General features: G+C 36.9%; 2 protein-coding genes across 2 annotated transcripts; one reads left to right on the top strand and one right to left on the bottom strand.

The window, feature by feature from the left end:
• Positions 1-152: 152 nt before the first annotated feature.
• Positions 153-5,804, top strand: LOC145764956 (uncharacterized). Its single transcript, XM_082576674.1, has 3 exons — positions 153-331; positions 1,218-1,406; positions 2,395-5,804. Exons 1-3 carry the CDS (start codon positions 177-179, stop codon positions 3,026-3,028), a joined length of 978 nt encoding a protein of 325 aa, XP_082432800.1. The 5' UTR covers positions 153-176; the 3' UTR covers positions 3,029-5,804.
• A 2,456-nt stretch (positions 5,805-8,260) lies between these two features.
• LOC145788306 (codanin-1-like) lies at positions 8,261-23,775 on the bottom strand. The gene is made up of 19 exons (XM_082600087.1): positions 23,005-23,775; positions 22,372-22,463; positions 21,605-21,726; positions 21,102-21,256; positions 19,761-19,847; positions 18,505-18,649; positions 18,097-18,181; positions 17,401-17,603; positions 16,643-16,778; positions 15,904-15,995; positions 15,396-15,591; positions 14,665-14,812; positions 13,852-14,031; positions 12,885-13,045; positions 12,314-12,367; positions 11,991-12,114; positions 11,288-11,410; positions 10,736-10,832; positions 8,261-10,328 (listed from the first exon to the last, which is right to left on the bottom strand). Exons 1-19 carry the CDS (start codon positions 23,773-23,775, stop codon positions 10,078-10,080), a joined length of 3,222 nt encoding a protein of 1,073 aa, XP_082456213.1. The 3' UTR covers positions 8,261-10,077.
• Between the last annotated feature and the right edge of the window lie 570 nt (positions 23,776-24,345).

Here is a 24,345-nt window from a genome sequence, read left to right as displayed (position 1 = left end):
GTGAAATATTACAAGTATTGATTATTTCAAAATATTCTTTTTTTAGTTACGATACTTGATATAAACACAATATGTTGGTGGCTGCTTTCCTTTTATCATTACGTTAATGTCTATTTCAGGAATCGTGGGTGTTGTTTACTTGGTTTCATAGTGTAGTTATAGAGTGATTAATCACTATGAAAATAAATGATAAACATCTTACATATTTTGCGTCATGTTCTGACCCTGTTGACATGGAAGGTTACTTGTGGAAGAAAGGAGAGCTAAACACAAGTTACCAAAAAAGATGGTGTATCCTTAGGGGAAATTTATTCTTTTATTATGAGAGAAAGTAAGTGCAATAGCCTATTGATATTGTTTGTTTGTTTATCTTTATCCTGCATTGCGGGAAAGCGGACTTGAGCGTTATGCATCGGTGTGCGCCTTCCGATGTACACCTGACCCACGCTGCAGCCGACGGCAATGTCTGTTTCCGGTTGTCTACTTTACTTATGACTTAAATTTGGTACTACCCATTACTTGAAATCGATCACTGGGTAGAGGCAATTATCGTAAAGTTTCTTGCCCAGAGAAACAACAGCAAGTGCGGGTGGCTGGAGTCGAACATGCAGGCTTTCGACTGTGAGCCCAACGCGCTAACCACTCGCCATTGCTGCCGACAAACTATTTTGTTATATGTCAGTGTTATTTAGTTAAGCTTTTCCACAAAATAGTTTGTCATTTAAATATTTTATTACTTTATTCTATAGAAATTTGTGGACTGTAGTCTTATTAACAGGATTAGTCCATGACATTATAATGCGGTTTGTCACATATGCTGCAAACTGGAATGACACTAATTGTATTTCACCATTCACCGTACTTGGATGATGTGAGACTTGGGTATTTCTTGTGTCTGTTGTTGAGGTTGCACTGTTTAAAGATATAGCTTTAATATTAGCATAGCAAAATTAAATCTCCAAATAACATATGTCATTACTCTGTAGCACATGAGAGCATGCAGATCGCGTCATTCATGTTTGCAGTATTTGGACCGAGTCATAAAAAGTTGATTCAAACTAGATTTTTTCACTCAAAAACGCAAGATCAAGTTTTTTAGGTGCAAATTTTTTTGTGTGAGGTTAAGTTTTTAATCAAACTAATTGAGCATTTTGAAACACCAATGCTAAAAAAGGGTGATAAATTAATTACCTAGATAGATATGTTTGGATTTTTAGGCTTGACAAAGAACCAATCGGAGTGATCGTGCTGGAGAATTGCTTTGTGCAGCTCAGTGAAGGTGGTGATTCTCCATACACATTTTCGATTCAGTTCACTGGAGAAGCGACTAGAATTTACAAACTTACAGCTGATGATGACAACAGTTGCACCACATGGGTTAAAGCTTTGTCTACCAGTAGTTACAGGTGTTTATCTTGTGAATCGCAACCGTTGTCTAGTATGCACAACATAGAAATATTTTTGTTCTAATCGCACCAGTTGATTACATAGAATCCTTGGTTGCAGAGAGTTTATCTTTGTATCTGCAATCATTTCGATTTGTTTTTCAGTGTTTTGTGTGCTTTAAAACTGTTGACACAAGTCGGGTTATCATGTTTAATGCTTCATTTTTTAGGTTTAAGTATTGTTACTAACACACTGTTGGTAGCTGCTTTACAATGGTATATACAATGGTTTGTTTAGATAAAGTTAGAAAACCACAATCACTGATCATTTGGAAGGCTGACGCTTCAATAGTCTTATGTCAATAATGATGCTGATTAACTAATAATTTTTTATATCTACTGTGTTCTCATGTTTTAAATTTTTTATGATATTGCATCATTGACCAACCCAGTGCAGTAGATTCATTTTAACCCAAAATTACTGTTTTCACATAGTTTTAGTTGTATTTTTGAACTGTTTTTACTGATTTAACATCATTTGCTGAATCTGAACAGTGCTCAAGACTTGGGACTTTAAAATTAAACATTGACAATACAATGAGCCAAGGCTACACATGGTTGGTTGGTTAGTTTTGAATTATTATCCTCGGACTGACAAAGCTTTGATTGGTTATTCCTGGTAGTTTCGCATACTTGTAGAGGTTCTTGACGCAGGACCGGTTACCGAAATTGGCAGAGTGAAGTTTTCCGATTGTTGAAGTGTTGTTGCCGGGAAATTATTCCATTTTCTAGGTGCCACTGAATGGAGAGAAGTCCTGAAATGCGTTGCTCAAGCGCACACCCTGAGAGTCGAACTTGCGCCGCGTGATCTTGAGCCGGGCGTGTAACCAATGAGCTATCGGGGCGGATAGACACACATACACATAAAGTGATCAAAACACACAATGTCTTGTTCTCTTTGTAGTGAAATTTAAAGTTTCAAAAAATTAAACCATTTTTTGTCTCACAGATATTTGAAGATTTTAGTGGATGGTTTGGAAAAGGATGTAGAAGCTTTAAAGGCGGAAAAGGGTACACAAAGATGTGCAACAACTGCAGACGAGAGTTCTACACAAAACAGCCACCTTCCTTCATTAGGTATTGTGATGTCAGAATCAAATCTCCACGACTGCCTGCATCCTTTATCAATTGCCAAATCTTCTTCATTAAATGATGTCTGTACAACTGAAGAAGCATTCAATGCTGACGACAACAGTTCTTTAAAATTCCATGCAGTTGTTGCAGAAGATGATATTTGTGGTAAATCTTCATCTTTACCACGTTCAAGATCTTCCATTGAATTTCATAACCCTGCAAACAACTTTCCAAATATCCAATCACTTTCAGTAAAAACAGTTAAAGTCTCGTCAAACAAGCAAAAGTCTAGTGTCATGAAAAAACTCAGTCCGAGAGTAGGTCGGAAGAAGTATGGCAACCCTGAAGCAGTGCAGAAGCAATTACTTTCAGTAAACACAAGAAGTGTAAAACACAATGTTGTTGCCTCAGATCCAAAGCCTTCCTTGCCAAGACAGTCATACAAGTTTTTAGAAATGCACGAGGAGTTTCGAAAAGATATTGAGAAATTGATTGAAGCTTGTGATTGAAAGGTTATTTTATAATTGAAATAGCTTTGTTATGATATTGTGCAATATATAGATGAGTTCATGTTTACCTGAAACGTTTGCAAGAAAATACGAGATTTGATGGATGCATTCTGTTTCGCAAATTTTATAGATTTACACAATCAAGTTTCAGATGTTGTGATTCATATGGATGATCAGTTTTCAAAGGGCAACAAATCCCTTTTTCAAGCTGACTTCCCAATTAGTTGCTTATTTGTGACATCAAGTTTTAGCTTTAAAGAACACAAGTTAGCTTTTGAAACGCTTTCTGAGCTAGAAGTTTACTAGAAATTTGGTTTTGAACTATTGGGTTTTGTTCTTTTTATGGTCATAAAAATTTGTTGCTAAAATTAAGAAGAACAAGTCCTCTCGTTGCATAAGACACGGTTGAATTGTTGATCAGCATCTTAGAGATTTATTTCACAGTTATCGGTGCTCTTGTGTGATGTGATCAAGTGTATTGATTTCTTTCATAGATCCATATGTGGTTTTAGCGGTGGTTTCATATACCCATATGTATTGTAGAGTGTATAATATCTTATGAAAAACAGAAAAACTGCATTTTTAAACTTTGTAAAAAGATTAGACGTCATGTCTTCGTATTTTATTTCACCTAAGAAACTTAAGTGCTTAATATCTTTGTAACTAACTGTCCTATACCTTGGAATAGCTTTGTCGGCTGCGTAGCCGAGTGGTGAGAACGTCTGCGCGACGTTCGAAAGGACGTGGGTTCGACACCGCTCCAGAGCACACGGCTGTGTCTCGGCAAAGACACTTAATGGCAAGCCAAAATAAGGGGAGCAGCTGACTCGAAGACTATATGTCACTTCGCTGCTTCCTGTCGTCTGTTGTATCGCATCTGTGATTGCAGTGTAGGTTACTGTATGTTATCGCAATGGGCGCAAATAAAAAAACACGATTGAATAGTTTCATAGCTTCGTTATATGTTTCATTTTTCTTCAATTTTTTTATTTAGATATTTTATCGAGTTTTTGTACGGACAAACTTAGTGTAGATATTGTAAACATCTGGCGCAAGTGTTTCCAAAGTTATATTTATGTTTTAAGGCTATGCGTTTGCCTCGGTCCATGATCATCTTAGTTTTTACAAGGCAATCAAGAAGAGTGTATGCATGTTTAAACTTCTAGTTTACATTAAAAGTGTATTTATTGTTACTTCTGTCGTGCTTTAATCTCCATGTTATCTTAGCCAGTCTTGCTCGGCTTACATTCAATGTAACATAATCCCAATTCTCATAGCATTCTATCATTTATATTGTATGACCTTTTCTTTTGTTACGGCGATTGTGAAATTTTCCGACCTACAGGACATGTGGACCTGATAGATTCCAACACTGAGACAGTGCTCTGGTTTCAGCAGATGTTGCCCGAATTACTGCCTTATAAGCGAGAAGAAGGTGGTGTTTCTCGTTGGCGTAGAGTTGGTATGATGTATCTCCTGCTAGCATAATATGCCACCTATTCATAGCGTTGTGGGATTGGCTGCCTGAACATTAATAGCAAGTGTAAGTGTCTCAAAAGGGCCGATACGTTCTTAAAACTTTTTTCTGCCTTTATGAAATACTAGTCTTCAAGTACTTGGCGCTGGCTCTTGCATATTTCCTATTTATAGAAAATGTTGACAAATTTGACTTATATTTTGAGTTTTTACGCTGTTTTGTGTTTTTACTTACCTGCTTGCTAACAGTCTGATTGAACGTTTTTCAACTTTTTGTCGTATTTCTGCTTCTATTTAAGCTCTTATATTATTACGAATCACCAAAAAAAAAAAAATTCACACAGTCGCAGTTGCGGTATTAAAAATGTCACAAATTAGGCCGCATCTCCAGTTAGCCATGGTTTGTGAACCACAGAGTGAAATTTTTCATGATAGCTCATGCAGCGTTTATTCACAAAAACGTTTTTATAATGAAAGGGACCTCTTCGAGGTACCTGGTTTCAAACACGTTTTCATTTAGGCTACTGCGGAACACATGCTGTTAATTGGCACTTGAGATTCAAAAGAAAGCTGTAACTTCTAAATGTTGATAATGTTGTAGATCTAAACCCTGGCTATTTTAGTTGGCAAAGCTTTACTTTCACATTGCTTCTTATACGAATAAAGCAAGTGCTGACGTGTGGCATAAATGGAGCATAAACAGAGTGTTTTCTTCAAGATTACATGACAAGTCCCCAGTCAGCAAATCTATTTTACATTTATTTGAACAATTTAATTCTAAAGGCGTTAACTAAATACGTCAAACGTAATAACGTAAATACGTCAACACAAAAAAGAACTTTGTTGACTCGTCGTTTATATAAAGAAACAGTGTTAACTGCTTTACACTCCTAAACTCGATGGCCTGTGTTAAAAGTGTCTGTTTTGCTTTAAAGAAGCTTATATTTCTTCGTCCTGAGCCATCAAAGTCAACCAGTTGTCAGCAGCACTCTCTCCTTTGTTTTTATACCTTGTGTCTATGTTGATATTATGATATCTCACGCATGATGTGGCCTTAAAATATCATTGTATGGTGTCTTTTTATCACTACAGTAGCGTATTCATTACTTACAACAGTACTCAGCTCGTTATATCTTTGCTTTGCCTGCTCGCAATGCAGCCATGCAATCCATTGCGTTCATAAGATTTTGTAACTTTTACTTGTTATTGATCGAAGTTGTTAGCATTTGTTTTTAAAGTAATTTATTTACCACCGTCATTTAATGTCATTATAATATAGTAACGACTCCCCAATGCAAAACTTTAAATTCGCTTTCTGATTGGCACTGCGAGTAAGCTATATCGTAGTTAATAATTAACTTGCCAGCAAGCAATTTTACATCAGTTTCCAGTGTGTTAGAGCTAGAAGCATTGTTAATGCTAAAGTGCTGCAGAGAAGTGAGGTAAATTGGTAGAAGAATGTGAAGTGATTAAAATTCAGCCATGATTAGAAGACATGATCCTTCAAGAAAGCCTGTAAAAATGCCAAGCAAAGAAAAAGGTTTGGTCGCGAGAGGCGTTCCTGATACCAAAGACATGAAATTTGCTTGGGATTACTTTCCGGTCGAAGTTGAAAATAGAAAAAGTGCAAACGCTTCAGCAGAAACTCCTATTGCAACCCCTTGGTTACAGGTTGAAGCTAAAAAAACTAAATCCAACAAAAGAACATTGCAATCAAACGAACATGGCACTGCTAGCCAATTTTACACGCCGGTTTACCAAAAATCGACATTTTTAAGATTGCATATCAAATATAAAGCAGACATTGAAAAGCTAATTATCCTTGGCTAACAGACTACACATTTTGCTACTGCGTTTACAATTATTTATAAATAGCCTAGTGAGTGTAGGCTACCATGTGTAAACAAAGTTAGTTTATTGATTTAGTTTCCCTCCGCATTTGTACTGTAGCCTACAGTAGAGCTCTGCTGGATTCAGACTTTAGTTTGACACTCATTTCTATCTATTTGTTTGAACTAGATAGTTTTCTCGCTTGCTGATGGCTATTCCTTGCTATTTCAAAACCAAATTTTCTGCCAGGGTATCTTGCCGCATGCAGTGGTTTGCTCCAGTTTATATTATTGCGACAAGTTTTCAAAAAAATGTTGGTTGGTTTAGTTTTAATATTAGCCCAGGGACGAAAAATATTGCTGACAAAACTTTTAATTCTATTACCTGTGTGTATGAAATTTTTTATCAATGCTTGAGATAGACTATATTTTAATAACCAAATAATCACTGAATATAAAATACAAATAAATGATAAACCTTTCAACAGAGCGTAGCCTAAACTAGCACCGGTTGTTGTGTACCATGATAACCCCATCGTAGCCTAGCCTATGCAGCCATAGCTCATTAGGTCACAGTAGGGAACGTTCAAATATTACGTAACGCTTTTTTTCCGAATTTTTGACCCCCTTTCCCCATGTAACGCCAACGTAACGCTTTTTTTCAATCCTCCCCTCCCCCATGTAACGCTTTTTCACTACGAATTCAGCACAAAAAACTACCACTCCGTGCTCGAAAGCGTTACGTAACGTTTTGCTTGAACCCCCTCCCCCCCGATGTGACGCTAACGTAACGCTTTGCATAACCCCCCCCCCCTCCCCCTCGAAGGCGTTACGTAATATTTGAACGTTCCCTTAGGTTTAATACCTTATTCTGTTCATGTAAACATGATTTTTGAAAGTTTAAATCAAAAGTTGAGATTCAAAGTAACCACCTGATTTTTAAGCCTATTATGAGGATTACGGTAGCCTACTGCTTTTCATGAGTGTTCAGCATTTTTATATTAGGCTACTCGTTATTACATCTGTGTAGCCTAAGTGAAGCATTGTGACCAATTTGTTAAACTGAATCCGTTTGCAATTTGCGTACCACATGTGAAAACACATTTTTTCTGTGACATTTGCGCTGTGCGATGCTATTTTGTTGGTATCATCGAAAGTCTTGAAAGTGTTCATGCAGACCAGCCTTCAAAGTATGACAGACCGTGTGTACAGAGGATGTCGATTATACATTTATCTCACAGGCTACTGCACATTATGTCTGTATCTTTCTATTGCGCTACTCAAACAAAATGTGTGTGTTGACGTTTCACATAAATTCAAATTTTAAACTCGTCGCCAAATTATGTCTCTCAGGACGTTATATCCGAGGGCCAAGCCCAAGTGTAAAAACTCGGTCCACCTTTGTACTGTATTTTAAATAATCCTTTACCTCAAGTAATTTTTTTTTATTTTAATCACTGTTTGCCCCCCTTCAATACAAATCACAAAGCTATGGTTACTTAATCAATATTCATCATCATCCGTCTGACGACTAATCCCCAGGCAGCAAATCAGTCGTTTTATACATTGATTCAACGTGTGCAGACGTTGAATCAATGTATAAAACGACTGATTTGTTATCTGGGTCTTCAGTAATTGAGCCGGGTTTGCCCTAGGTTCGCAGTTTTTGCAGCCACCTTTTCCATGCTTTCCGGTTGCTTGGGTTGATTTCACCCAGTTTCCTTGCACTGATGTTTTCTCTCACCTAATCTAGAACCTAGACATCTCTTCCTTGCTATCCCAATTTTCCTCCCAGGACAGAACCCTTATTTGCCAGCACTGGAGGGTTGTCATCAGTCACTCGTTGCAAATGGCCATTGGTATTATTCCACAAAAAACTTCCCATTCTTTCTTTCAGTGGATTACCCCGTCAACTTTTCATTTTGAAATGTATTTTTAAAACAATACAAGAACAACACTGTTCTTGAGTACGACAATCAAAAGCAAAAGCGAGATTTTTGCACCAAAACATATTTATCTTGAAACAAAGTACAAGCTTAAGATATACATTTGCAAAAGTTAAAAAAAGCAGGTTTTACAAGAATAGCTCAAATCATTACCAATAAAGCATAGGGTTAACCAAGGTAAAAACAACATATTGCAGTCATGCAGGCTTATGTATGGGCATTGGGCAGTGCTTTGTGAAAGTAATTGGAAGTATTAAGGTATAACCAAACAGAGTAGCTTAAACTAAAGTGGCAGTGCCAACTTGAAATTGTATAGTACGCTTGTCATATATTTTCTTGAAACAGGGCACACAATGCAAAAAAACACAGTCCAGCAGCTAGGGGTGTTCAATTTCGATTATTTGAATATTCGAAATTCAATTTATTTTCGATTTCCGAATATCACAACTATTCACCACACTGCAAAATGTGATTTTATTGAAAGAAAAGACATGAAAATTCGCTAGAGAACGCTAAAAAAAAGTCATGAAAATTTGCGAAAAAAGAACACAAAATAACGTCTACAGCTCCAGGCTCATGTTGGTGTTTATGAAAAGCTAATCGACATGGTCACCTGTCAGTCGGGATCTCAGCTTCGTGACGGTTCGGCCAGCTTTTGAAAACGATCGCTCCGCTGGACCCGAGGTCGCTGGGATCCCAAACACTTCAAGTTCATTTTCACTGCCGCGACATTTCACTGCAGAGTGCAGAGGTTTCGACTCGAAAGCGACATCGAGTATGTTTGCAAGCGCATAAAGCTAAATGCACGCTCCGTCTACGTAACAAATTATATTGTTTTTGGGTGCATTCAACATCTGATGACATTGAATCGACGCAAAATGGTAGATTTTTGCTATGTCCCAGGCAGCAAAATCAGTCATTTTTGCATTGATTCAAGGTCTGCAGACATTAAATCAATGTAAAAAGGACAGATTTTGTTGTCTGGTGTTGGATTGTCGCATCGCAACTCGTTCTAGTGATTATTTATCGCGAAGCTGTTGCGGTTTGCATTCAAAAAGTGTTTTCCTGCTGCCGATCGCTAGTTCATCTATTGTTTTATGTATCAATACAGCATAAAAAGTTGTCCCCACACAGAAATATGCGTGGGGGCCTGGCCCCCACGCAGGCCCGTAGCCAGCCGGGAGCCTCACCCCCCCTTGACAAAATCTCAACATTCTCGAGCAACAGCTACAATTATAATGATTTTGCCCATTTAAATTTTTTTGGCCCCCCCCTTGCTCTGCAGTCTGGCTACGGCCCTGCCCCCACGGCTTAGGCACCTATGGATTCGGTAAAAAATGGATAAAACTGCGACAAAGCTCAGCCTACACTTTCTGCTATTGCACAACCTAGCTATCTTCATTCTTGAGAGAAAGTTGGCATTAAAAATGCCAACCTTGCATCCCTGGTGCGGGACTGGCCGTTGGACCCGCGAGAGCGTGTGATAGTCACGTGATCGATGATGCGCATGCGTCGAAGTCTTTTTTCGCTTGCAAAATGCGACAAGACAGATTTTGCGCCACTCGCGTTACTTTCAACCGCGTTCAGCCGAAAGGGCGGCTATAATTTCGAATATTTCCGATACGAAAAACGAATTTCGAATATCACCTTAATCGAATCGAAAATCGAAACTGAACACCCCTACCAGCAGCATACAAAACAGTTACGCCAATACCAAACGACGTCATTTAATGACGTATCTTGCTTTGCAAACTGTTTAGTTAAAAAAAACAAACTCGTGAGCAATATAATATCAAGGTCACTGATGGCTTGGGAGTATTTTTTTCAAAGCTGTCTTTTTTTCTTCATCTAATTGCAATCGCAGTATACCTTGGCTTGGGTTATTCACGGCAGCGGGATACGACTGCACTAACAGTTCGGATACAAGAAAGGATAGAACTGGGGATACATGGCTAGGTATGAATTTAATGGCAGTATCTTTGGAGTTGAAAGGGAAAAGAATATCACAAACACTGGCTAGTTGTTTGGACACAATTGCAGCAAGATCATCTGAAATAAAGTGCAAATGCTCTTGTTAAATGTACATGAGAAACGTATAGACAATGTAGCCATTTAATTGAAACAAATTCAGGAAAGCTGCCGATTGTCATCTGCACGCAGCGAATGAACTAAGCAGACACAAAGCAACACATTTGTCAAACTTACATTGTAAAGTTGAGAAAAAGGGCGGTTCCTGACGCTACTCCTTAAAACTCGGTTCATAGCTCTATCACAAATGAAACCACAAATAAAAACGGTAAGAGTTCAACTACCGTACACTTTAAGAACATTTTCAGTCACACCAAATAGATGAAACCAGTATCAAAGGTACGTCAAGACGAAGGGTTTGTTTGTGGTCCAACCTTCCATGTTACAGTCCACAAATGTGCAAGTAATCAACACTAAGTGCTGTTTACCTGAGTTGGATTCATTATTTTCGATGACATATTCATTGAGAGTATTGAGGAGAGATGAGACGTTAAAGGGACATTCACTTTCGTCAGAATTCTTTTCCTGTCAGAGATGAGACGTTTGTTAATCGAGGTAAGGGATTGTTGTAATAGCAGTTTCATGCGTTTAGCTCGGAATTTATAAGACAGTTCTTAAAACTTTGCATTGATGCACTGTCTTGCAGCCACCAAGTATTTTAGTCGAGAGGTAGTCTAAAATTGGATTGAGATGTGTTCAATATACAAGATTTTTCGATGAGGATTTTTCGAATCTTGAAACCGAAATTTCATTCTGCAGATTTAGAACGCTTGGAAAGCTGAGATGTTTGCTAAACTAAACAAATGATCAACAACAAAGTAACTGGATCGAAGAACACTGTTCTAAAAAGCAACAAAAGACACATTTGAACGCTTTTGACACACCACTGCACCCTTGCCAGAAAAAACAATCTACACCTGAAGAAACCACCAACAACATTAAAAAATACTGAATCATTATCAAGACAGTTATGCACTTACAGTGGAAGTTTTAAGGGTCAATTTGAACTTAGAAAGCAAATGTTCAAACAAACGGTCATTCAGCCAGGTACGGATAGTCTTCAGCGACGATCGCTGCGCCACCTCACATGCAACTTTCACAATCTGGAAAACAAAACACTTCAAGTTCAAATTTCCTCACAGTATACAGTAATTTTAGCTGGCAATGTCGCTTACATCAAATTGGTCATAAAAGTTTCACTTACTGATATATCTTTATTGAAGTAAAGGTATCATTTCTTTGAATGTAAACAAATGGGCATCGTTATCAATCAACACGGCGCAACAATGTATTGGCAGAGAAAACATGAATCAAATCAAAGACTTTACTCAATAAAGATTAGCCTTACAACCACAGCTCATGGACTGCTTCGAGTTTTTCAACTCAATCAAACTTACTTCTTCAAAACTGAAGTCCTACATCTGGCTTGACCGGCTGAAACAGTGGTTATCCACCAGAGCTAGATTTATGCAACCTTGCATTACACCAAAGCGATGTATTGCAAAAAGGATAATAAATCAATGCACATACTTTCATCCTAAATTAACTAGTGGTGGTAAAATTCACTTTTGGGACTGGGGTAAAAACCGAAAAGGTTACACAAATTGACATAAGCCCCTGTATGTGTAGGTAGGCAAGCAATGCAACCAAGCCAATTGAAATTTTACATTTAACAAACGTTACCGATTCGTTCATAGTAGAGGATACAAGCGCGCTCATACACTGCAGGATGTTACTCTCGATAAAACTGGTGGCGGCAAGACCTATGTGGGCTTGGGCATCGGGGTATAGCTGCTCAACAGCTTTCCTGAAAAATACATTCACTGTTTAGCTCAATGCAAAGATGTACATTCAAAGAAAACATAAAATTGTTGAAGAGAGGAAATTTGCATCGCGTGAAAGGAATAAAACACAAGCTTTCTGATATCCTTGGAAAGTAAAGCGTAATGCTGAGTATGTAGGTTAGTTCAAAATATCGATAAAAACTTTACATTTTCCATCGTTACCTGGTGGCGGAGTCTTTCGATTCTGAATTTGCACTAGCTTCTTTCATGAAAGCCCTTAAAATATACCAGTACAAAGTCATAGCTAGTTGGAAGACGTCAACAGGGCTTAGTGTTGGTGTTGCAACCGTGACAAATTTTACATTTATTTTCTTAGTTCGGTTTCAAAAACGTCTAACATTCGCGATTTTTCGCTTCTACCTTTTTGCAGACCTTTGCTATGTTTAGTATATGTTGTCTTTGACTGTGATGGTTAAAAATGTTAAAGGATACGAAACTACAGTCGCTTTCTGCAAAACCGCCACACTGAAGGGATAACGTTCCTAGTGTGGTTTCACATGTTTGTACTTTTAGCAGGCGGTATAAGACTAGTGGAGTTAGTTTTTAAGAAAATTTAGACTTGTTGTTTGCAAAAGCAAGCTTGAATGAGGCGTAAATATAGTCCAATTGAGAATTTACTCTTCTGGTGTGGGCAGAAAAGCGGAGTTTCGGGTCCGCAATGTAATGCCACAAATGCTGCTTGAAGCAAAGATGTATTTGAATTTTGAATGACGTATTTGGATGCAAGCGATACCTCAATTTGACTTTGTTTTCAGCGCAGTAGGTTGGAAGAACAGTGGAGCATAAGTGCTTGATACAATTTGAATGGCAGCGCTCAGACACGAAAGCGACAGTTCGTTGAAGAGATGGAGGCTGGTTGCGGAAGAAGTTGGATTCCAACTTTGCTTGCAAATTCTAGAAGAGACGCAAATGAAGTCAAAAGAAGATATTTCATAAACCATGATTGTTTGCACAAAAGTACAGTAGTACACCCCAGTCCTGCACTCTCCGTGGTACATCAAATAGTCGGGTTTAATCACACAAACCCTTGTTGCCGGAGACAAACATCTGGTCACCGATTGAAAATGAGACGAACAGATTATCAACGAGCTTTTTATTAACACATGTAATTTTCTATTTTATTCTAAACATGTCCAGAACGACTAAAAACACGTCAAATTATTCAAAAAATAATGCGGGCAAATAGAGTTGGATTTGGATAGTCTGACGGTTTTGCAATTTTTCACACGCTTTTAGAATCAGTGGCCCTATGTTGGCGCGCCTGGCAAAACCGACTGTGCCCGTACATCAATAACAAGCATATCCAGGAGTCTGTTGGTTGGTTTTGAATCTTTATCGTCGGAATGACAAAGCCTTTGATAGATTATTATTCCTGGTAGTTTCGCATACTTGTAGAGGCTCTTGACACAGGGCCGAATACCGAGGTTGACAGAGTGAAGTTTTTCCGACTGTTGAAGTGTTGTTGCCAAAGAATTATTCCATCGACCAGGTGCAGCTGAATGGAGAGCAGTCCAGAAATGCGCTGCTGAAGCGCACACCCCAAGAGCCGAACCAGCGCGGCGTGATCTTGAGTCGGGCGCTTAACCACTGAGCTAACGGGGCTCAAGCATGGAGTATGCAAGTTCTTAAAACATTGTGAGCAAGCGACCGTCACAAGAAGGTCTCGGCGAGGTGAGAGAACCATTGAAAATAAGACTTACTGCTGAATCTGGAAGCTTCTGTGTAGAGGGTGTAATTTTCTTCGGAAGTTGGCGTTTAGACAAAGAACTTGATTTGTACTGCAGCACTGATTGTATATCACTAAGACGCCAATGCATCTCGTATATGAGTTTCCTTGTTAATATTCGTTCACTGCACGCGTCTATAGTATCTGCAGACGGCTGCAAGAATGGAAATACCAATAAAATGTTACATTTGAAATAAAACTCTCACGATTGCTTCAACGATCAATGTTTCTTCGGGGAACGCTCAAAAAACAAGGTTAAGAATAAAAACAACGTCAAATTATATCGTTAAAACGTTGTTATTCCGCAAAAGACTTTGTGTAACGCTGAAAACAATGCCACACATACAATCAAGCAGTTTCTCGTTTTCACATACTTTCATTTACTCAATACAACCAGATGGAATACAAACACAAAGTCATGTTACATCTTGTAATGTAATCAGGCCCGGATTTCGGGGGGGGGGGGCAGGTGCCCCGGGCCCCCCGACTTTTGAAGGCCCCCCTACGTGGAAAAAATATGATTTTGTGTTATTTTTTCTTCCTTTCAGCCTTTGAAGTTTCTGCAAAATGCTGTGCAGTACTGGATTGATGCTATTGTAGACTGCAGAGGTGGTTTTTCGCGCCGTAGGCTTGAAAAAATTTTTGCAGGGGGCCCCCCGATCTAAAAGTGCCCCGGGCCCCCCATCAGCTAAATCCGGCCCTGAATATAATAGGGTTGAACATGTCATTAAAACAAGCAAAATTGCAATAATTTTAAACAATGCAATGTCTGCCAAGAAGCACTCACTCCGTTCACAGTGTCCGATGTTGCATTGACGTGCCGATAAAAGACGTCATCGTCTACAAAATCCTGTTCGAACAACGTCCCGATGACCGCGTTGAGAAACAAGCTGAGCATGGTGGGACACTTTCCTGGCAGGCCACAGCGCCAAGTTCTGAAACATGGAAGCAATATTGTTGCAAAATGACGATCAGTCTTAAACAAGTCTCCGTAAATTCAAATTTATCCAAACTGTTAGGCATACTGTCAACAACTCTTCTGAAGGTATTAAAAGCTAGACAATACAACCGGATGGAGTAAATTTCCCTAAAATTATTACAAGATTAGTATGTAAGATGGTATTGATGCCTTTCACGCATGTCATGAAATATCCAGTTACATCCAAAGATAAGTCCTGTTTTCAATACGCGTCGAACTTAGGACCATTCGATTGTTGTGCAGACGCTCTCACTAGTCGGAACGCTCAGTTTATGCCAAACCCATTCAAAGTGTGTCAAGAACTTAATAGCTCTCTCAAAACGTTTATATAACTGACTTCGATGAGTTGTTTTTACCACTGGATTACTGTTTCGTCGACTGTGTTCACAGTGTCTGGCAGTACTTCCGAATTTCAACATACGTTTTGCAAATCCTACTACTGTTAATAACATCACCACTTTCTGTAGGATACAGGCTTGTTTAAAGTTTACGCTGCAAAGATAAAGCTCCAACTACTTTCACCCGCAAACACACCATACCTGCTAAGACTGCAAAGAAGTCCTAAAATTGTCTGGAATTGCGTCGTGAAAACACAAGACGAGGTCGAAAATTGCATGAACTGCACCACCCATGGCACAGTAAGCAAAAGATATCCACCCCCCATAGCACTCCGCAGTGATTTGGTTATAAATTCGGCAACCACATTCTCCATATGCGATAACTCGTCTCGTTTCTCTGTTGCAGAAAACACCACCGTTGACTATCGATACGCTCAGCTACAGTGATTTGCACAAAATGTTAAAGCAACAGAGATTTTTAACAGCAATTTACAGAAATACTGTAGTATCTATCAGCTTCATAAATTATAGGACATATGTGCTGAGTAGATTTAGTAGCGTTTTAGTTTAGTAGTCGTTTTAGGAGCGGAAAAAGTTATGCTGTAAGAGTTACTAAAATCGAAGGTATGTATTTTGTTCGTATGTATAGTACAATACGAGTTTTATCCACAAAGACATGACTAAAGTAGAAACCACAATTCGCATTTACCTGCTTCGCTGTAAGGGTTGAATACAAGAAAAGCGTAGAAACTGCCCAATATTCGAAGTTTATAGATGGCTTCGGTAACGGAGAGATCGTCTCTGAAGCGAATTTAAAGGTAACGTTACTTACCAGTTTCATTTTTTAATCTTTAAGAAAAATGCATTTATTATTCAATCAAGAAAAGTATGAACCTTTTGAAGCATTTAACTTTTAGAAGCAATTCAAATGTCATATGACATTGTTTTCTTGCTTTTCTTCACTGTCCTCTCCTATATGTAAATGGGTGTCCGACGGTTTCTTCGTAAGCAATTCTTCGTAAAACTAATTCTTCGTAAAACTAATTCTTTGTAAAACAATTCTTCCCAAAGCATTTATTCGTGCATGCAATTGAGATTTGATGCATACGAAGAAAAGCTTTACGAAGAATTGTTTTACGGATTTCATTTCACCAACAACTGTTTACGAACAATTGTTTTACGAACAACTGTTTACGAAGAATTGTTTTACGAACAACTGTTTACGAACAATTTGCCTATAACCATGTAAATGTTATCTAAATCTTACAAATATATACTGTTGACGTTCTGAGGGGTCATCGGATCATCCTGTACATTCAAAGTAAGATCTAACACACGATCGATATGACACTTACAATATACAAGCTAGATTATTATGCGAACATACGACTAAACTCAAAAAACATCCCGTATATATATTTAAGATTTGCTGAAATCTTTATGCTTACCCGGGCGATCCGGCGGTTTCATTGCTGGCGGCGGCATATAGCTGTGAAGTTTCATTTTCAATGTCAGTCAGACGAAAGCGCAGCATATCACACAGTCTGATGTTTAGCTTGTAGCTATCAGCAATCGTAACAAAATCTACAAAAACAAAAATAATCTTAAAACATCATCTCAAATGTAATTATTAGGGCGATTTTTTTGACCAAACCTAAAAAATTCAAAAAGGCGACTTTAATTTTGCGAAAAAGTAACCAAAAAGTAACTTTATTCAACAAAAACAAGAAGCCGAGCAACGTTATCAAGTTTAACATACTGAAGATTATTATATTTACAAAAAACACAAAACTACGCAACAATTAAATATCGAACGTTTTCGACATCACAAGATGTCCTCTTCAGGAATAATATACATACAACTTAACTACATCTCAATAAAATACAATGGTTAACTAAATCTATAAACAGGAAAAGACAAAAACTGCACAGTACTTCTGACTAGCTCAAACTCAACGATAGGCTCCACGAGAATCAAAGGTAACTGCATCAAAAGGCGTTAAACAGATCACATGATATGGTAGAAAGGCAAGGTGCGAAAAAACTAATTTAAAAATACAGAGAGCACCTTGCCTTGCCATTCTACCATAAAGTAGTAGCTCAGAGTAGCTCCCCATTTTATTTGCATGTGTTCGTTACGGTATTACACTATTACATTATACCACTCGTACTATGTGTGCAAGTGACAGAGACTTGCAGTATTTACCTTTAAAAAATTGAAATTCTCTGTGCAGCCAACCACTGGGACTTGCGGCTTGAGAAGGATTCGGCTTGGTCACCCTGTTTTCTAATCGACGAAATTTTTCTGAATCTCCGTTCAGCAGGGTTGCCAGAGGAAAGTTAGAGGTATGATTGTAAACACCACTGGCCAGCGGAGTACCAATGCATAGTAAATGATCGACAAACAATCTGAAACGATTATAAACAAAAATGAAACTACCTCCGAAAATGAGTCCAACACTAACCTATGTTTACAAAATATTTTAACACAGCTAGTATAAAGAACACAGAAAATATTGCAGCATGATCAAAAATACTATTTTAAACACGTTTATCAGTTTTTCAAATATCGACTTCAAAGTTCTAAGGTTAATGTCGAGTATTTCAAATACGTCACTTAAGCCGAGTGGTGAGAGCCCTGACTCGGGGTTCGAAAGGTCGCATGTTCGACACCGCTCAAGAGCATGTGGCTACGTTTTTAGCAAGACACTTTAATGCCTGAAGGTGGTCACGAAGATTGGCTTCCTTTCGACGTTCACTTAATCTAAATCTTCAACTATCGGGCATAAGCCTGGATACGACAACTAAAAAAACAGTTTACAATTCAACACACGACAAAGTTTAGTCGCTAAAAGACCCTAGGTATTATTCATTATATTCAACAATTTAACATTATTATTACCTCAAAAAAGCATCATACGTTGACTGCGATTTAACTTCTTTCAAAAGCCACTTGATTTTTCCAATAAACTCGGTCGAAAGATCACCTGCCACAGTTAGTTGTAAGGTGAATCAAAGCACAATAAGCTTGCTAAAATACGTGGATACATAAAAATCAATCATTCAAACTAGGCAAACGTAAAATTACTTGGCAAAAAATAATGCTAATGGAAACTTAAAATCGTAAATTACATTATCACAGGAACTTATCAATTAATAATACCACTGCCACGGGTGCTAAACGTGTTTTTTTGTATGCTGTCTTCACATCACTAAGTAAAAATGTATCTATCTAGGCTATCCAACATAATAATACACTTGGTCCTTGTGACTCAAGCAAAAAAAACGACACCAGTTTCACTAAACTCACCACTCTTCCGGTTCTTCCATTGACGTAGCAAAGTGTAAAACATATCCCGTTGCTTGCGGAAGCTATGGAAATCCCGGTCAGTGCTGAAGTTACTCCGGTCGTCCAATTCTGGTTTGAAGTGTACCGCACTTTCGGCAGGCCTAAGCTGATGTTCAAGTAGATCATTGTGCCATTTAAAGGTTTTCATCATGGTTTTGGTTTTAATATTATGGTTAAGATCAAAAAGACATGTTCTTTTTTAACAAGATACAATTAGTTTTATCAAAAATGACTCCAACTGTTTTTCCTGAGTAGGATTTTACCATTAGTCACATCTCCTATTCCCCAATTGCATGAGTTTAAGAATATTTACAAGAAAACTTGGACTTATTTCTGCAGGAAGTTTAGATTAAAAAGACCTCACTCCATTATTGAACTACTGAAGGAGTAGGTTAAATATTTCCATTTTTGAATAATTCTGATAGCAAGAAAACGTTGAAGTTTATGACCAAAACTTAAATCTGATCTAACTCAATCGCAACATTCTACTGTATAATAAAAGTAATTTGCGTTCTTCTGGTGACTATTTACTAGGTTACCTCCTGATGTTAAAGATGATAACTAGCTTTTTTACGCTGTTTTACGCTGTTTACCTTAGATAAATTTACGCTGTTGGAAAGCAGCCTACTGGTTTTAGGCATTCACTGCATTCAGTTTAACCTCTAGGTATCTTGTTGCGTGTTTTAATTCTGATTCTTGCTGCTTACTTTATTCATTTTATCAGTACGTTTTTGTGTTGTGCCATCGTTGCTGAACAGGTTGTGTTAACCTGTTTTAGCCACCTTGATAAAGTCAGTCGTGCTGACTGACGAAACGTCGGAAATACAAAAGCTAGTTATCATCTTTAACATCAGGAGGTAACCTAGTAAATAGTCACCAGAAGAACGCAAATTACTTTTATTATAAAATGCCTGGTGAACAGTCTCTCTCTGTTTTTATTCTACTGTATGTTATATATATAATTTTCAATATTTTGGAGAAACGCATAAAAGTCGTGTTACCACTATAATAAATCCAAAACAGATTTTCTGCAATAACTAACTTCTACATGAAAGCTTGTGATAAAAAATACAAAAAACACATACGGTTCCATTGAAGTTATCCATTTTACTCAATACATTATGCAATTTCTTCAAATCTCATTGACTCATAGCTAGTTGATATACATTTCGCTAAAGAAAAAATTCTGTTTTAAATCAAAACCCAAAATTACTTACATTGTTATTGGAACTGTTGTGGCTGTTTCTAACTGTACGGGAATTTATCTCATTAAGGAGTTCTTGCCTGAGTAGCTGAATTTCAAGCTAAACATGGATAATAATGATAAAAGCCAATCGGTACTTTACATTCACAATTCAAAGCAAATTACACAGCAATTGTTTTGTATCTATCTTTAATTTGAAAGATCAAACTCTTGCATTCAAATTTTAGTGGTTGATTAGAAACAAATTACAAGCTTCATAAAAATACGTTTATGTCTGCCTACAGTTGAAAATAAACCCCAGATTACAAATGATTTCTAATGTAAATTTATCTGTATAAGCATTTAATAGTATAATATAGAAATCAAATTAAAGTTAAGATATATGATATATATAATATGTTAGACTTTGTTAATGTCACGATTTCTTTCTATCTCTTACCAGGAAAAAGACTTGGAAAGATTCAATGACGTAGTTTAATGGGTCAAACCGAAAAGCAGTCAATTAAATTCACGGATAGTTCTACTGGTGAAATGATATATAAAAACGCTTGAAGGACTCCAACGAATGGTTCACCACTTCCAACAATTAATCAAAGTAATAGTAAACAGCAATAGATTCCAATGCTTGCGACTATTGATCGAGTTTAACGTGATCCACTCACAGCTTCTCATACGATTCTAATTTCAATCAGAAATTATATTAGCATCAACTTTGCTTTACAGTACTCGTATTCAATACTTCCACTCTCGATCAACAATAATCTTTGCGTCTATTAACAACTGCTACTACTACAATAATGAACTCTCATCACCAACTCATCATAATACAACTCCCATAATAATAATCTCAGAATCTCAGAATAAACATTACACAAACTACACCACTATTTATAGTTGGCTGTTCAGTCCAGTAACTTCGAGAAGGTTACATCATAAAGAACCATCGTTCGGTCACGTAGCATTTAAAAGGTAAACAACAGAAGTCTCTAGAAGGTCACGTTCGCAAGAAGATTCTTACATAATAACGATTTCGCAATCGGACATTTACTGATAAACAACCTTATGACGTCATGACAAACGACGCTCAGAAATCATGGAAAACAACAGAACCTTCTAGATTTGCATGCTTACAGATGATTCAAGAAATACGTTACATAATACAAATTTCTCAATCAGAGGTTACTTCAGGTCATAACCGATAATAACACAACGCACCAGAATTCCATAATGAAAATAGCACATTCGTTGAAGATACAAAGCAAGCCATCGCGAGGCAGTTGCACCTTGATTGTGACAGTTAACTATATACAAACGTTGGCAATTCAATGTTACAATAGCTATTAAATACAAGTACCTCTTCATCTTCACTGATGTGGGAACAAAGCAAAGTCAGTGTTTCTTCAGTAAAAACTGTCAAAAAACTTTTGGAACATAAGAGTCGCAACGATATTGCAGCAAATATTCTGCCTTTTTTAGCAGAATTCAAAGTTGCATTCAAAACGTCTTTGTCTGAAACACACTTTCAGATAAGTGGTTCATATCAAAGTTATATTATACTCTAAATATATTTAATTCCAACAAAAAAGGCAATAGTGTTTTACTCTGAAGCACAACTGAATCTTTACTTGGTGACTTCCGGGACAAAAACTTCAATAATCACTGATAATCGCTAATAACAATCACCGTGGCTAATAACAACCAATGTATTGTATATATTGTGGTTTAATGAGCAGTTTTTGTTTTTGAATTGTGCAGTGACATGGCTTTTATTTTTATTTTTTGATTTACTTCTATTTTTGCAAAATATGTGTTGACACAAATGCAAGGCGTTTCTAATCCATAAAGAAATAAGCTCACTTTCATGTGGTTCATTAGAGGTTTCTTCTTCCAGAAGAAGGAGCATTATTAACAGATGCAACTCTGCAATGCAGCTTGGCACTATGTATGTTGAAATGCAGTAGGAATAGACTTCAGCTAACCTGTCAACATTTGAAGACTTACTAAAGGATGTGATAAAACGCTACCATATCAAAAGACATGAAGAAATGTCAAACATACAAGAAAACCTTATATCTTGCAAAATAAACTGGAGCATTGAAAATAGACTTGTATGAAACACAGAAGAGGTGCAGACCTACTCAGTCAGAATCAGAGAACTTGCAACTTGTAAGGCAATTAATTTAATACTGCTATTTTGCATTCAACGAATGCTGGCATTTGCACAACAATCTAACCACACCACAGCACATCTCCAACACCGTGACATATCTGTTAATGCAAAGTTTGTTATCATAGCTTGGTCTCGATTAAGCTGTCAGTGGAATCAGAATAAGTTGATGGGCTAAAAATATGATTAGTTTAATCTATATAATGAAAACATAATTTCAAGCATTATCCAAATCTTATCATACTGCACTTGATTGGAAACACTCCTTTAAGACTTTGTTTGATGAAATCTAGTTTAACTTTAAATGAAACTGGTTAGTTATGAATTGTAAATAAGACTGTTCAATAGGTTTAAAAACAATCAGAATGTAATTTACCAGTTTTATACCACCAGTACCATTGTACTGTACCTTCAATTGCAAACAAGAAACTACTTTTTCTAGCAAATGCTATTTTACCTGTTTAGAGTCTTTGTGCATACTGTTGAAATAGCATTTTTCTTACCAACAGAATTGTTCAGATTTACTTCATCCAGTTTATCACAGTTGTCCTATTCAAATAGAATTTATAAGATTTCAACATGTGAACAACATGCACCATGGAACTGATCACTTTACTAACTGCACTTAACATCTGATAAACCTTACAGTATCTTCATCAATTTAAAAAACGTAAACAAAAAATGGAAAATAACATGAATTTAAACAATAATCCTCTTCCTTGCTAATTCAGAAAAAAAAGCAAGTTAAATACACAAGCACATATTATCAACTTTCAAGAAATACCAAACAGGAATATCGATAAATAAATTGACTTTGAAAATAAGTAAGCATACAATAAGACTAACCTATTAAACACTAACCATTTCTGAGAAACAATGTATATGATACCTTATCAAATAAAAACATGATGGGTACATTAGCTTAGGAGTTCAACTCCAAGCAAGAATTGAAAGACATGCTATTTGAATAACCTCACCCTGAGACATAGGTATTAGGTACAAGAAAGCAGTTAGCAAAACTGCCTTGTAAGCCTAAATTATGTTCACAAAAGTAAGCTAATCTTTATCAGAGTATAAGATAAAAACTTACTTGTGTTAGATCTGAAGAAAACTTGGACAGCTTTTCAGAGCTAGAAAAACGATTTTTAAACAATGATTCATGTTCTAGATTTTTGTCGTCACTTGAGTTTGACGGAAGAGCAAATCTACTTTTCACTTTATTTTGTACGTCATCAAAAGTTGTTTTATCAGAAGTTGTATCGACGGCCACAAGTGTTGGTTTGATACGACGAATATTTTTTTTATTTTTTGGTGTCGCTGTTTGTGATGAAACAGCTGGCTGGTTGTTTGTTAAAGTTGGAAAATCTTCTGAACTGGATATGTCATACCCAAGAAATACAGTTTCCTTTTTAACATGCTTAGAAACTTGTGATTTAAATGGTTTTGCTTTAAATGATCTGGTCATTCTGTCTTCATGCTGAAAGAATGCCGCAGTCCCTTTTGAACGGTCGTTCTTTAATGGATAGCCATTTCTCACAACAGGGTTTTTGTTCTTCTGAACAAAACAAGTTTGCTGTTTACACAAATCTATCTTTCTTGAACTGTCATGACTTGGTCCATTAGACATTTGCCTTTTCTCTTCACATTTCTTTTTTGCACTTTCTTTGTCTGATTTAAATTCATCTTTCATAGATGAAATATTGCATCGCTTCTTGTTCTCAAGCAATTTCCCACAGTTAACATGAACAAAGTTAAGAAAAGTAGGAACAAATTGAGATGGGATTTTCTTACAGATGTTAGAAATATCGCTAAAGTCTTTTCTGCCATTGATATATTCAATCAGTATTTCTTCACAAGACATGGTAAAATTATGAACTTTTTAGGCTATCGAATCCAAAAGCCTATCCTAAAATTTTGCAACCATTAAATCAACACACTTTCTAGGTACAAAACTTAGGCTATGTGAGGACAATCTGAATAATACAGATAGCTTATATAAATCAATCAGTCATCCGTCTATTTGTCATAGACCGGTATAACACAAATATGAAAAGAATAAAAAATATGTCATAAGCAGTTATGTGCCATAAAAATTACATATATATAATTGAAATAACAACTTTAGTGTTTGCAGCTCAGTTAATTAGACAAAAATAATCATATTTCACAGTGCTTAGCTTAGCCATTGCAATTTGCCTTTTAAATTCTGTGCTTTTATCATAATTCAGAAGTGTCTGTAAATGTAATGACACTGCCCAGATAGCAGAAACTACTAACATTTTCACCGTGTTGCCAGATGCTGGAAGCTGCTTGGCACCAAAAAGTAACTAAAATTTCACCAGATTGCATTCAATTTCACCAGATATTTAAAACACCCTAAATAAAGCAATTTCGCCTAAAAATACAAATAGTTTTTGAGACATAAGACTAA

The sequence above is a fragment of the Aplidium turbinatum genome, chromosome 2 (genome assembly GCF_918807975.1).
Source record: "Aplidium turbinatum chromosome 2, kaAplTurb1.1, whole genome shotgun sequence".
NCBI classification, from domain to species: Eukaryota; Metazoa; Chordata; class Ascidiacea; order Aplousobranchia; family Polyclinidae; genus Aplidium; species Aplidium turbinatum.
This window is presented reverse-complemented; position numbering and strand designations above follow the sequence as displayed.